At 35.5% G+C, this 13,025-nt stretch overlaps 1 protein-coding gene across 1 annotated transcript in view; it reads right to left on the bottom strand.

The window, feature by feature from the left end:
- ADAM10 (ADAM metallopeptidase domain 10) overlaps positions 1-13,025 on the bottom strand; it is a 165,145-nt gene that overhangs the window by 36,162 nt on the left and 115,958 nt on the right. Inside the window, exons 9-10 of the mRNA XM_070421866.1 lie at positions 9,590-9,753; positions 3,879-4,062 (exon numbers count right to left, since the gene is read on the bottom strand). Coding sequence (XP_070277967.1) covers positions 3,879-4,062; positions 9,590-9,753 — 348 coding nt within the window. The remainder of the gene's footprint in view (positions 1-3,878; positions 4,063-9,589; positions 9,754-13,025) is intronic.

The following is a 13,025-nucleotide window of genomic DNA, read 5'->3' as shown; positions in this document are numbered from 1 at the left end:
TGGTTAGAATGTCAGCGCGTGGACCAAAGGGTCATGGGTTTGATTCCCAGTCAAGGGATGTACCTGGTTTGCAGGTTGCAGGCACATGCAGGAGGCAATCAATCCATGTGTCTCTCTCATGTCAATTTCTCTTCCTCTCCCTCCTTCTCACCCTCCCACCTCTGCTCCCTCCCTCTCCCTCCCTTCTACTCTCTCTAAAAATTAATGGAAAAAAATATCCTAGAGTGAGAATTTTTTTTTTCTTTTTTTTAAATTAATTTATTTTTTATTGCTTAAAGTATTACAAAGGGTATTACATGTGTCTCCTTTTTTCCCCAGCTCTTGACAAGCCCCTGGCCTCCCCTACCCCCCAGTGTCTTATGTCCATTGGTTATGCTTATATGCATGCATATAAGTCTTTGGTTGATCTCTTACCTCCTCAAAATTTTTAAAGGCTTAGAATTTTTTTTTAAATATGGCAATCTGATACATGCTGCAACTTGGATGAATTCTGAAAATAGCAGTATTATGCAAAGTATCTGATACATTCTACAACTTGGACGAACACTGAAAATACTATGCTAAGTGAAATAAGCCAGAATCACACAAGTACAAATACTGTATGATTCCACTTATATGAAATATCTGGAATAGGCAAATTCATAGAGGCAGAAAATAGATAAGAGGTGCCCAGGGGCTAAGGAGAGAGCAGAACAGGAGTTATTGTTTAATGGTTACAGGATTTCTATTTGGAGTGATGAAAAGGTTTGGAAATGGTGATGATTGCACAACACTGTGAATATACTTAATGCCACTGAGTTGTACACTTAAATTAGTTTAAATACATATTGTATGTTATATTTTGCTACAATAAAAAAAAGAGAATTTCATAGCAGCTTAATTAATATTAGCCCAAACCTGAAAAGCCCAGGTGTTAATCAGTAGGAGAGTGGATGAGCAAACTGTGATACTATGCAACACTACTCAGCAATAACAACAAAATAGTAATGATAAATCTCAAAATATTATGCTGAATGAGAGCAAAAGTATACAAACTATATGATTCCATTTATATGAAGTAAAACAAGCAAAATAAATCAGAATAGTGGTACTTCTGTGTGTGTGCTGGGAGCAGAGACTGACTGGAAAGAGAAATAAAAGAACTTTCTGGGGGGATAGAAATGCTCTGTATCTTGAGAGGTTACACAGGTAAATGCACTTGTCAGACCTCATCAAAGCGTGGACTAAGATCTGTGCACTTCACTTATGTAAGAAATAAAAGAATCACAAACAATACTGAACTCTAGAGAAACCAAGATGGCGGCATAGGTAAACACCGGAAATTGCTGCCTCGCACAACCACTTCAAAAATACAACTAAAAGACAAAACGGACATCATCGAGAACCACAGGAAGGCTGGCTGAGTGGAAATTCTACAACTAGAAGGAAAGAGACAGGCACACTGAGACTCAGTGGAGGTGCGGAAGTAAAGTGCAGAGGTACGGAAAGGCGTGGAAAGGGTTGGCAGCTGAGGACACAGCCCACGTGGAAAGGGCTGGCAGCTGAGGACATGGTTGTCTTTTTCAATCGGGAGGGAATCTCAAGCTCCCAACTGTTCTGAACTCCAGTTCCAGGAAAGTCTCTGGGGACCCAGACTCATACAGAAGAAACTGGACTGTCTGGCATCGGTTGGAACTCGAGGGAGGCTTTCTCTCAGAGGTGATTGCAGCGATTACTGGGACACTGAGAAGCGGGGCCTCTTAGGGCAGGACTGAGGAGCAGCCATAGCTGCTTGCTCCGCCCTGTTGATCCCCTAAAACCCCGCCCCACCCAAGCTGTGCACAGAGGCTTTTGCATATGAAAGGCCTGGCCCTTTGCAATCTGAAAACTACCTAACAAACTGCAGCTGGGTCAGAGAGACTCAGAACTTCCAAAAGAAGGCCCAAGGCCCCACAGCAGCTTCCACTGCTTCACAGCTGGGCCCCTGCTGGGTAGCCTCAGGCAGAGGCTAAATTAGCACCTCCTTAGAGATCCAAGAGCCAGTGTACCCAGTGGTCAGAGTGGGACCATCCAGATTTCAACTCCTCAGATCCATAAGGCACACACTCAGGCGGCAGACTCAGTGAGCACCAAAGCCCCACTGAAGCAAGTCTAGCCCCAGAAGGGTGTCTCCAGCACAGAAGTTCTCCCACTGCAGACACAGCTGATTCTCACAGCCAATTGGCCTGGAGGTCAATTCCTCCCAGTGATACCTACAACAATCAAGGCTTAACTACAACAAGACTGTGCACAAAACCCACAAAGGGGTGCACCAAGCGTGTCCACCTCAGGTAATTGGGGAGGCTGAGCTACTGAGCCCTATAGGACACCTAGCACACAAAGCCACTCTATCAACACAGGGAAGCATAAAAAATGTGGAGACAAAGAAACAGGTCACAAATGACAGAAATGAAGGAAAGCAAACTATTGGATATAGAGTTCAAAACCACACTTATAAGGTTTTTCAAGAATTTTCTAGAAAACGCCGATAAATTTAGTAAGACCCTCAATAAGTCTAGTGAGACCGCCAATAAACTTAGTGAGACCCTCAAGAAATCTAGTGAAACCCTCGAGGATATGAAAAAGGACCAACTAGAAATTAAGCACACACTTACTGAAATAAAGAATATTATACAGAGTTCCAACAGCAGACTAGAGGATCCCAAGAATCAAGACAAAGATTTGAAATACGAAGAAGCAAAAATCACCCAACCGGAAAAGCAAAAAAGAATCCAAAAATATGAAGATAGTGTAAGGAGCCTCTGGGACAACTTCAAGCATACCAACATCCGAATTATAGGGATGCCAGAAGAAGAGAGAGAGCAAGATATTGAAAACCTATTTGAAGAAATAATGACAGAAAACTTCCCCTACCTGGTGAAAGAAATAGACTTACAAGTAGAGGAAGCGCAGAGAACCCCAAACAAAAGGAATCCAAAGAGGACCACACCAAGACACATCATAATTAAAATGCCAAGAGCAAAAGACAAAGAGTGAATCCTAAAAGCAGCAAGAGAAAAACAGTCAGTTACCTACAAGGAAGTACCCATACAATTGTCAGCTGATTTCTCAAAAGAAACTATGCAGGCCAGAAGGGAGTAGCAAGAAATATTCAAAGTGATGAATACCAAGAACCTACAACCAAGATTACTTTACCCAGCAAAACTATCATTCAGAATTGAAGGTCAGATAAAGAGCTTCACAGATAAGGAAAAGCTAAAGGAGTTCATCACCACCAAATCAATGTTATATGAAACACTGAAAGGTATTTTTTAAGAAGAGGAAGAAGAAGAAAAAGGTAAAGATACAAATTATGAACAAATACACATCTATCAACAAGTGAATCTAAAAATCAAGTGAATAAATAATCTGATGAACAGAACAAACTGGTGAATATAATAGAATCAGGGGCATAGAAAGGGAGTGGACTGACTATTCTCGGGGGGGAAAGGGGTGTGGGGGGTGCGGGAAGAGCCTGGACAAAAATCGTACACCTATGGATGAGGACAGTGGGGGGGCGGGAGGGGAGGCCAGAGGGTGGGGTGAGAACCAGGTGGAGGGGAGCTATGGGGGGGGGGGGGGGGGGGGGGGACACAACTGTAATAATCTGAACAATAAAGATTTAATTAAAAAAGAATACTGAACTCTAATGATATGCTGAACTGTTTAGGGGTGAAATATACTTTAAATTGCAACAAGAATTATGGACTGAGGGATGGACAGGTTGATAAATGTGATAAAGCAAATACAGCGAAGTGTTAATAATCATAAAATATAGGTGATGGGTACATAGGTGTTCACCATATAATTATTTCAAGTATGAAAATATTGATAATAAAATGTTTGGAAAATATACATACCAACAAAACAGTTGTTTCTCTTCTTCTCAAGAACTTGGCTTATATTTCTAATGCTACAGAGTGAGAATTTATTGTTGTTCAGTTTGTCCCCAGATGTTGCTCTTGCATACATGATGTAATTGCCATTTTCTTTTTGTCCCAAATTCTTAGATTCTCCTGGAGTGCACTCTGTTCCAGAATCATGCTGTCGAACAGAATACAGAGTTACATAAACAGGGAAGTAAAATAAGGTTTTCAGGTCATCTGATTAAATGTAATTTTTTCATCAGAAGAACAATGAAAGCTTGTAGACTCTCCTTTAGAAAAGATCTTACAATTGTTTTAGACTGTGAAATGGAAAACAATCTGCTCTTTTAAGGCTACTATGTTAGAAGGGAAAGAAAAATCAGTGAAGCTCTAACCACAACTTATATAGCTTTGTAAGTAGGTAGCAGAATGGAGGACAAATTATCATAAAAGTCTATTAAAAATTAGTTCACCTACTTTTAAAACTAGTAGGAGGAATATAAACTACTTAAAAACTACTAAATATTCATTAAAATACATGTTAGGGCCAGTTCAGAGAAGACAGAATGGGGAAAAACAGGAAACAAAAGAGAATGGTATGGGGTTAAGTACATACAGTACAGGCATCTAAGAGAGTTGAGAATTTACTATTATGTAAGAAAGGTAAGTAAATGCTGAGTAGGAATAGAAACACAATGATCCATTTTTAAATACAATTAAGAAAAGCCTCGCCCTGACCAGTTTGGCTCAGTGGCTAGAGCGTTGGCCTGTGGACTGAGGAGTCCCAGGTTCGATTCTGGTCAAGGGCGTGTGTCTTGTTTGCGGGCACATCCCCAATGGGGGGTGTGCAGGAAGCAGCTGATCGATGTTTCTCACTCATGGATGTTTCTAACTCTCTATCCCTCTCCCTTCCTCTCTGTAAAAAATCAATAAAATATATTTTAAAAAAGAAAGAAAAGAAAAGCCAAGAGGTAAAACCAAAACATTGCTTTGTGGAATAAAACAGGAGACATACTTGTCTATGTACAGAAATAGTTTACGGTGTTGGTAACTATTCCTGAAGTATCAGATAAATACAGTAAAGCACCAAACCACAGCTCCATGAACTTTCTCAAAGTAAATACACTTACATGGCCAGCACTGAGATTGGGAAAGAGAACACTACCAGATCACAGCAGGTCTCCCCAGCTCCTGGGGGATATACATTTAAAAACAAAACAGCCCACCAGCTGGCTCAGTGGTTGAGCATCAACCTATGAACCAGGAGGTCACGGTTCGGATTCCCAGTCAGAGCACATGCCCAGGCTCGATTCCCAGTGTGGGGCATGCAGGAGGCAGCTGATCAATGATTCTCTCATCATTGATGTTTCTCTCTCTCTCCCTCTTCATCTCTGAAATCAATAAAAATATATTTTAAAAACAAAACAACCTCACCATGCTCCACAAACAATTCAGAACTTGTCAGTAAGGATGAAAACAATGGGTCCTAGAGTAATAGTTCTATTTATAATTAAACTGTTTTGAATGTCAGACAACCCTACTCTCCAGAAAGAAAAGAACTGCCCATAAGCATTGTTTCTTCCCAGAATTCATCTAAGTCACTTTCATTTTCTACTCCCTAATCTGAAGCAACTATTAAAGCAACTGCTTTCACCTTTATTCTTCCTGATACCTCTTGCCTTTCTCCTAAACCTAGGTTCAGCATTTAACAACTCTTTACTATTCACCAATATTTTCTTGCTTTATGTTTTCATTTTATAGAATTCAATTTGGTTTTTCATAATATATGACACCAGAATTATTCTCAGCATTAGAATTTTAGAAAGAGAAAGACAAAAAAAAAATACCAATACTGTTTAATTCTTGATGTAATCACAGAATATCTTATCATCTTTCAATTGAATAATTATAGGTGTTGTGTTCAATATCAAACAAGAAAAAGCTGAAATACAATATGACAATATAAAGATGAGTTAAGCACTGTCCGTAGCCCTCAAAGGACTTACATTCTATTTTAAAGGGCTAGTAAATTTCGATATCTCTGCAGTCTGTTCTCTGCCTCATAAAGCCCCATAAATCCATTATAGGTATCACTAATTATTATTTTTTAACCCAGAGGAGACTGTAATGGATCATAGCCAACAAATTATAAACATGTATGCCAGCTATTTGTCATCCTCATAATAAGGAATAAACATTGCACACAAATAAGCAAAACAGAAAATAAAAGCTACTTGACTATACCCCCAAAAAGTGCTGTGAGAGTTCAAATAAAGAGAATATAGTTTCACAAAGAAACTATAATCTTAGTTTGATAAGAAAAAAGAAAAGCTTATTCCTGACTATGAAAATAACATATATTCCTTTAGAAATTTTAGAAAATAAAAAATGGATAAAGAAAAATTCAATCACAATCCACCAACCACAATGAGTATTATTAACATTTTGGTCTATTTCCTACATGACTTGTATCTAGCAATATCATATTTTAATACAAAATTTGGGCTATACTCTGTGTTTGGTTATATAAATGGTTTCTTTCAGTTTAACAGTATAAGGCAAGCATTTAAAAGCTTTATTTTTAAATGATGGCAGAGCATTCCATGATACTTTCCTAGTGTGGAGGCACTTAGGCTGTTTAAAATTGTTTGCTATAATAAAATAGCCATGGATACCTTTTCTTTCTTTTGTTGAAATGTACACAAATCTTTGACATATTGTGCATTTATTACTTTTAGTTGGATTCCCAGAGGTAGAATTACTCAGTAAAAAGGTCAAACATTTTAAGGGTCTTGATACACACTGCCAAACTGTCTGTCAAAAGGACCATACTAATTTACATTATATAGCAGCAAGGATCAAGCTTTCAACAGGCAGACATGAGAAGAAACTGGCTTCCTGACAGAAGCAAAGTTTTAAAGAACTGTAAATTACTTAATTTGACAAGAGAGGGGAGAAAACATTGAAAATATACTTGGACCCAAACTATGGAAATCCCTAAATGCTAAGATAAGGAAATTTTATAATAGGTACTAGTACTAGAAGTAACAGGATCAGAATGATCAGAACTATACCTAGACAAAGATTAATCTGATAGTAGTGGGCACATATTAGAATTTTCATATTGAGACAGAATTTGTGTCATTTATGATTACAACTTCCCACAACAAAGCTTATAAAATGGTTAATAATAGGTGTGCAATAAATATTTGGGACAGGATAAATAAATATAAGGGATAGTGTGAACCACTCATAAAGAAAGTAACATTGACATAGTATATAGATTTACAACAGGAGAGATAAAGATAGATTTCAGGTAAAGAAAAGAAGGAAGATAGGCTCAGGAATTTATGGTTCTAGCTGATCTTACTATTAAAATGCTTAATAAATATTTACTATGTATCTACTATGTATATGAATGGTAACATGAACAACATGCACAAAAGAATAGGGGTGTGTTTAAGCATGGTAGAGCCATTAAAACTAGTCTGATGTTGAGATAGGGTATGTGGCAAAAGGGATGTAACCAATATGGGATATAAAGATTATCAGAGAGATAGTAAGACCAACCGCAATGGATTTATGGCTTAGAACCAACAGAAGGCCAGGTCATCCAACATAGAGAATAATTTCACCTTCCAGTAACCCTTAGCCTCATTATTCTCTCATTGTAATACATTAGCATACTAAACAACGACCTACACACACACACAGAATGCAAAGCCCATATAAGGATACAAAATGGCCAACTTTTCTCCCAAGAATCTTCACCCTTTTCCCAGAAAAATCCTGAATATTCTTCCCCCTTATTGAATGCCCTACCCCCAATTAAATGAGCTCCAATAAAAGGAGCAAATCCCACTAGGGAGTGGCTGCTCTACTGTGGAGTAGCCACTCTGTCTCACTATTTCACTTATAAACTCTTTCACTTTAAAGTCTATGCTGGCTTGAAACTGAGTTCTTTCCTGCTCCAAGCCAAGAACCCCACAGTGGTCACAAATCATCAGATCCCCAGGCCCCTGGAATGCCCAAATCAGTATGACAGGAAAAGACGGCAAGAGAGACAAAATGTGTCAACCAATTTATCCATTAAGCAATAAGTAATATAACATTAATATACTAAAAACACCTCTCCAGCAACTGGTAGGGGATGGATTAGACAGGAAGTGAAAAGAGAATAGATTCAATTCCCTACTCCAAGTGTGGTCCACAGACCAGCAGCAACTGCATCACAGGGTTTCTTAGAAATGTGCAAATATGTGCCTCACCAAAGACTCACTGAACTACAATCTGTATTTTAAGATCCTCAGTAATTTATATGCTTTGAGAGGACCTAGAGTAAAGTATAGAAGAGCAGGGAGAGAAGAGAGGACATTTGATTGTCCTGGAAAATGCAAATTAACTGTGAACAACAGTTCTCTGCTCATCTCTAAAAATTTCAATTACTCTTTTAAGACAGATCACCAAAGCAGCCAAAAGGTAGGGAGATTTAAATACATTTTAAATACTTTTTCCAAGAGTATTGATAATAATCTATCAATTTCAGATAGGACTTAGAAGAGGAAAAATTTGCAACTTAGTGAGATGCCATTACATTTTACAAACTGAAGAAAATTAGAGAAGCACATTTAAGGATTTGAAACAACTGTATATATTTTCCAAAACTCATAAAAATTTCCATTTTTACAAGTGTTAAGATACAAGTAAAATAAATTTACATATGAAAATTTCCCAAACTTATTGAAATCCTGTCAAAAATTTCCCAAACTTATTAAAATCCTATCAAAATCACAAAGAACATATTTCAGTACTTTGCATTTCTGTGTGTATTAATCTTTAGGTCACTTGAAAATCAATATAATGAAATGGATATTAAATGATACCAAAGAATTGTTAATTTTGTCAGATATAATCACACTGTGGTTATCTAAAAAAAAAAGTCTATTTTCTTAAGGAATGTATACTAAAACATATAAGAATGAATGAATTTGCTTCAAATACCTTACAAAGAAAAAGGAAGAAATACAGAAAGGAAATGTAGCAAAATCCTGGTAATTGTTGAATCTGAATCAGAGGCTGAATCTGAATGCAAGCCACAACCAGTTTTAATATAGCCTAAGCTAAAAATGGTTCTCCCATGTATAAAGGACTGTAAAAACAACAAAGAAAAATATACAACCGAAATGTTTTCCCCAAAACCTAGATTGCTCACTAGCTAGCCCTATACAGAAAAAGTTTGCTGACCCTGTTCTGGATGATGAGCATATCAATCTCATTCCACAGTAGAAAAAGACAAATCTAGTAAGCCCCAATAATACTTTCACAGAAACCAAGCAAAACACCTACTCCACAATTTCGTAACACTCAAAATATATTTTAAATAATTAAAAATTATTCTCGTTTAATGAATATTTGAATAAATCATGTAACAGGCACTGTTCTAGGGCCAGGATATATAGAAGTGAATGAAAAAGACAAAATCCCTTACCTTCATAGAATTCTGGCTTTGTTAGGTTGACTTTTCTTATTTTAATCGCAAATATTTTATTTTCCTTCCCTTCTATATGATCAAGTACATGACTGTTCTGACATAAAAGCATTCATACATACTTAATTTCATTGTAAACAAACAAATCACTGACATAAAAGGTAGGTTAATAACTTTTATTATTTTATTTAAAATGTAGTAATTATGCAATACTTACTGGAGATCCAAAGTTATGTCCAACTTCATGAGCAAAAGTAATGTGAGAGACTTTGGGAGGTACATGAGACCCATAGTTCTGAACAGTAATAATTCCAGTGTTTAAGGACTTCTTCTTACCATCTGAATAGAGCTTACTTTTTTCACATATTCCTCCAGAGCTTCCTAATTCAGAGCAAAAGATGGCTAAATTAACATCTATTTCACACAAAAATAACTTTCTAATATGTGCTATATTAAATTAAGACATTTTATATTTGAGTCCAAAATACAACTGGTACCCACATAAATCAAATACTCAAAAGTTTTTTTGGTCCACGATTAGGAAGTCATTTCAAATAAAAGCTTTAATGAAGAAACTCCCAGGATTGAGTACAAAGCCCTTATAAATATTCCTCTGCATAACCAAAAGGTCCCCAGATTTTTGCTCCCAATAATTTAACAAAACAAATACTTTCGTTTCTGTTAAATTTGAATATATCAGTATTTACACTGAGTCAAAACCTACACCTTTTATCTTTTACAAAGAAAACTTTAAGTTCACAAAAGTTGAATAAAATATTCTTAAGTAGATTCTGAGAAACTCACTTCTACAAATAAAAGCAGTGATGCACAGGAGTATGTACGTGATTCACTATCTATCCTGAGCGACAAGATACAATTTTTTTTTTTTTTAAAGAACTAGGGTTGCCAAGGTATAGGGGTGTGGGGGGTGGGAGAAGTAGTGAGAGGTTGGTTAAAGGTATAAACTTTCAATTATAAGATGAATAAGGTTTCATAATGTATACAAATAGCAAGTCAGGACAATGTACACTTCAAATATCTTACAATTTTGTTAATTATACCTCAATAAAGCTAAAAAGAATTATGCAAAATGGGTAAAAAAGCACAACAAAGGGAGGAGGGAAGGTAGGGAGGCGTATGAAGGAAGGAAGGGAGGGAGGGAGAACAAAAGTGGCAAAATGTTAATTATCAGATATTCACTGTAGTACTCTTGCAACCTTTTGGCATGTTTAAAATTTTTTTTCAAAATAAATTCAAAATATTAAATTATGATTTTCCAATATATCTTGAGAACACTTTCAAATTTTAAAAGGAAACCATATTTTTACTTATACTTAAGTCATTTTATAGTTCATTAAGAGTTCCTGAACTTCAGAGTTTAATTCCAAAATGAAAGTGCTTTCACATCTAAAGGCAGTTAACATAAGAAATTAGAAAAAGAACATGAAATTCAGAAACTGGCTGGCCAATCCATGTCTTTATTTACATTGTACTGAAAAAAACCATAGTTCTAACTATTGAAGATTTTTAGTGAGAAGTTCTTTAGTTTATATTCATATTTAAAAGGTTTCTCTATTTGAATTTTTGTTAAAATACAATCAAATGGATTATTCTGATAACTGATCAAATTACTTCAAATTAGCTGTGTATGCAAAGTTAGAACCAAGTCATTAAATCATTTTTAAAAACAATATGCCACTCAGTGGTTGAGCATCAACCTATGAACCAGGAGGTCACTGTTTGATTCCCAGTCAGGGCACATGCCCGGTTGTGGGCTTGATCCCCATTGGGGGATGTGCAGGAGGAAGCCGATCAATGATTCTCTCTCATCACAGATGTTTCTATCAATCTCTCCATCCCCCTTCCTCTCTGAAATCAATAAAAATATATTTTTAAAGAAAATAAAATTTAAAAAAACAAAACAAAAAATAAAAAAATAACAAAAATATATATATATATATATAGATATATTTTAAAACCTAATATTTACAATCTCTAATAAAGCATATAATAAAAAGCAATGAAAAATAGATCTGCACAAATGGCATGATACAACTGCTGTCTTGTTCCTTTTAAAATTAGAAAGTATATGGCAGCAAAACATAAATTTGAATTACCGTTATGATATAATTTAGGAAGCTGAGATGATAATGTGCTTCACAGAAAAATAAACTGAAAGACTGGGGCACACGCAGATTTTAACCAGCAAGGGATTGAGAATCTTTATGATAGTCAAAACTTACTTACTACCTTTTCTACACAGAAAACTGAATAAAAAAGGAAACAGCTAATGAATAATGAATAATTAATGTATTTTCTTAAGATACCTCTACTTTTAGAGATGAGTCCTAAGGACTATATCACTATTTCTAGAAAGTAGAAAAGATAGGACTCAGCACTCTGTATAATAATAATAATAGTATACATGTTATAGTTTTGAACAAATAGTAAATTAATATCCTGCCTTAGCGAAGATTTGTCATATGCAAATTGGTCCAATGTAGTACTGTCAAACTTGAATTAAGCATAGAAGACTCCACACTGCAAATTTATCAGTTAAAAAAAAGTAGAGAGCATATATTAAAAACTCTGATAATATACTTTTCTGTATTTTTAAGATCTATCTAGTATAAGAGAAGTTCAGACATATACATGAGGGTACTTTTCTGAAATGTAGCCTTTGTAATTCATATCTTATTTAATGTTTTAAACAACTGCTTTTGGTCTATTATTATAGGAAAAGTTCATAGTTGTTACAGGCTAATAGAATATGTTAGAATAACTCAATTATACAGAAGGAAATAGAATACTGTACCTAATTTTGTAACTTATAGTTTAATTTTCTAATACTGTAACTAGTTTTGATATGCCAGAAACTCAATTATTGGTAAAATATCATATATACTTATAAATAAACCATAACTAAATTTGAGCAATTGCTTTATATTATAAATTTAAGATTTTACTATGTCTGTCATCATTGAAAAACACAATTGTGAGTAACAATGAGAAGGGTGAAATGTAAAATTAGAAAAACTACAAAGGTAATAAAATATCTTGACAGAATCTAAAAATACAATTTTGATGTGAGCAGGCCTAAGTACCTAAAACTTAATAGTAATATGCTGACCATACAATATTGATCTGAGCTGTAATTCTGAAACACAGTAGTACCACTGCCAGATAGGTTATTAAAAAAATATCCGAGGGCATTTCTTTGTCTTTCATGTCTGGGGGACAGTACTCACATGTAATGAGTAGGGACCACAGATGTTAAACATCCTGCAAAGGACAATCCAGACCTGAATAAAATGCCAATATTAAGTGTTCTGTTGTAACATTCTAATGATGTAATTCTCCTAACCTTGTAATTAGACTTTTAAACAACAGGTTAAGAATTCAATAAGCTGTTGGTTATCTTGAGAACCCATGATAAGCTCTGTATGTCCTCAAATCCTAATATGTAAAATTAAATGAAAGTTTCTAAAATAAGAAAAACAGAAGAGACTATTTCTACAAAATGTAATGTCTCAAAAAATGTTCTTCAAATTTAATGAACAACATAAACTGACAAACAAAAATAGAGCCAGAGACACAGAAGCATCGAACAGACTGTCAAACTTCAGAGGAAGGGGGGGCGGGGCAGGGTAAGA

Source organism: Myotis yumanensis, unplaced genomic scaffold (genome assembly GCF_028538775.1).
Source record: "Myotis yumanensis isolate MYYU_CA2020_CCGP unplaced genomic scaffold, mMyoYum1.0.hap1 SCAF_1, whole genome shotgun sequence".
Lineage (NCBI taxonomy): Eukaryota > Metazoa > Chordata > Mammalia > Chiroptera > Vespertilionidae > Myotis > Myotis yumanensis.
Note: the sequence above shows the minus strand (reverse complement) of the source record. Positions and strands in the feature narration are given on the sequence as shown.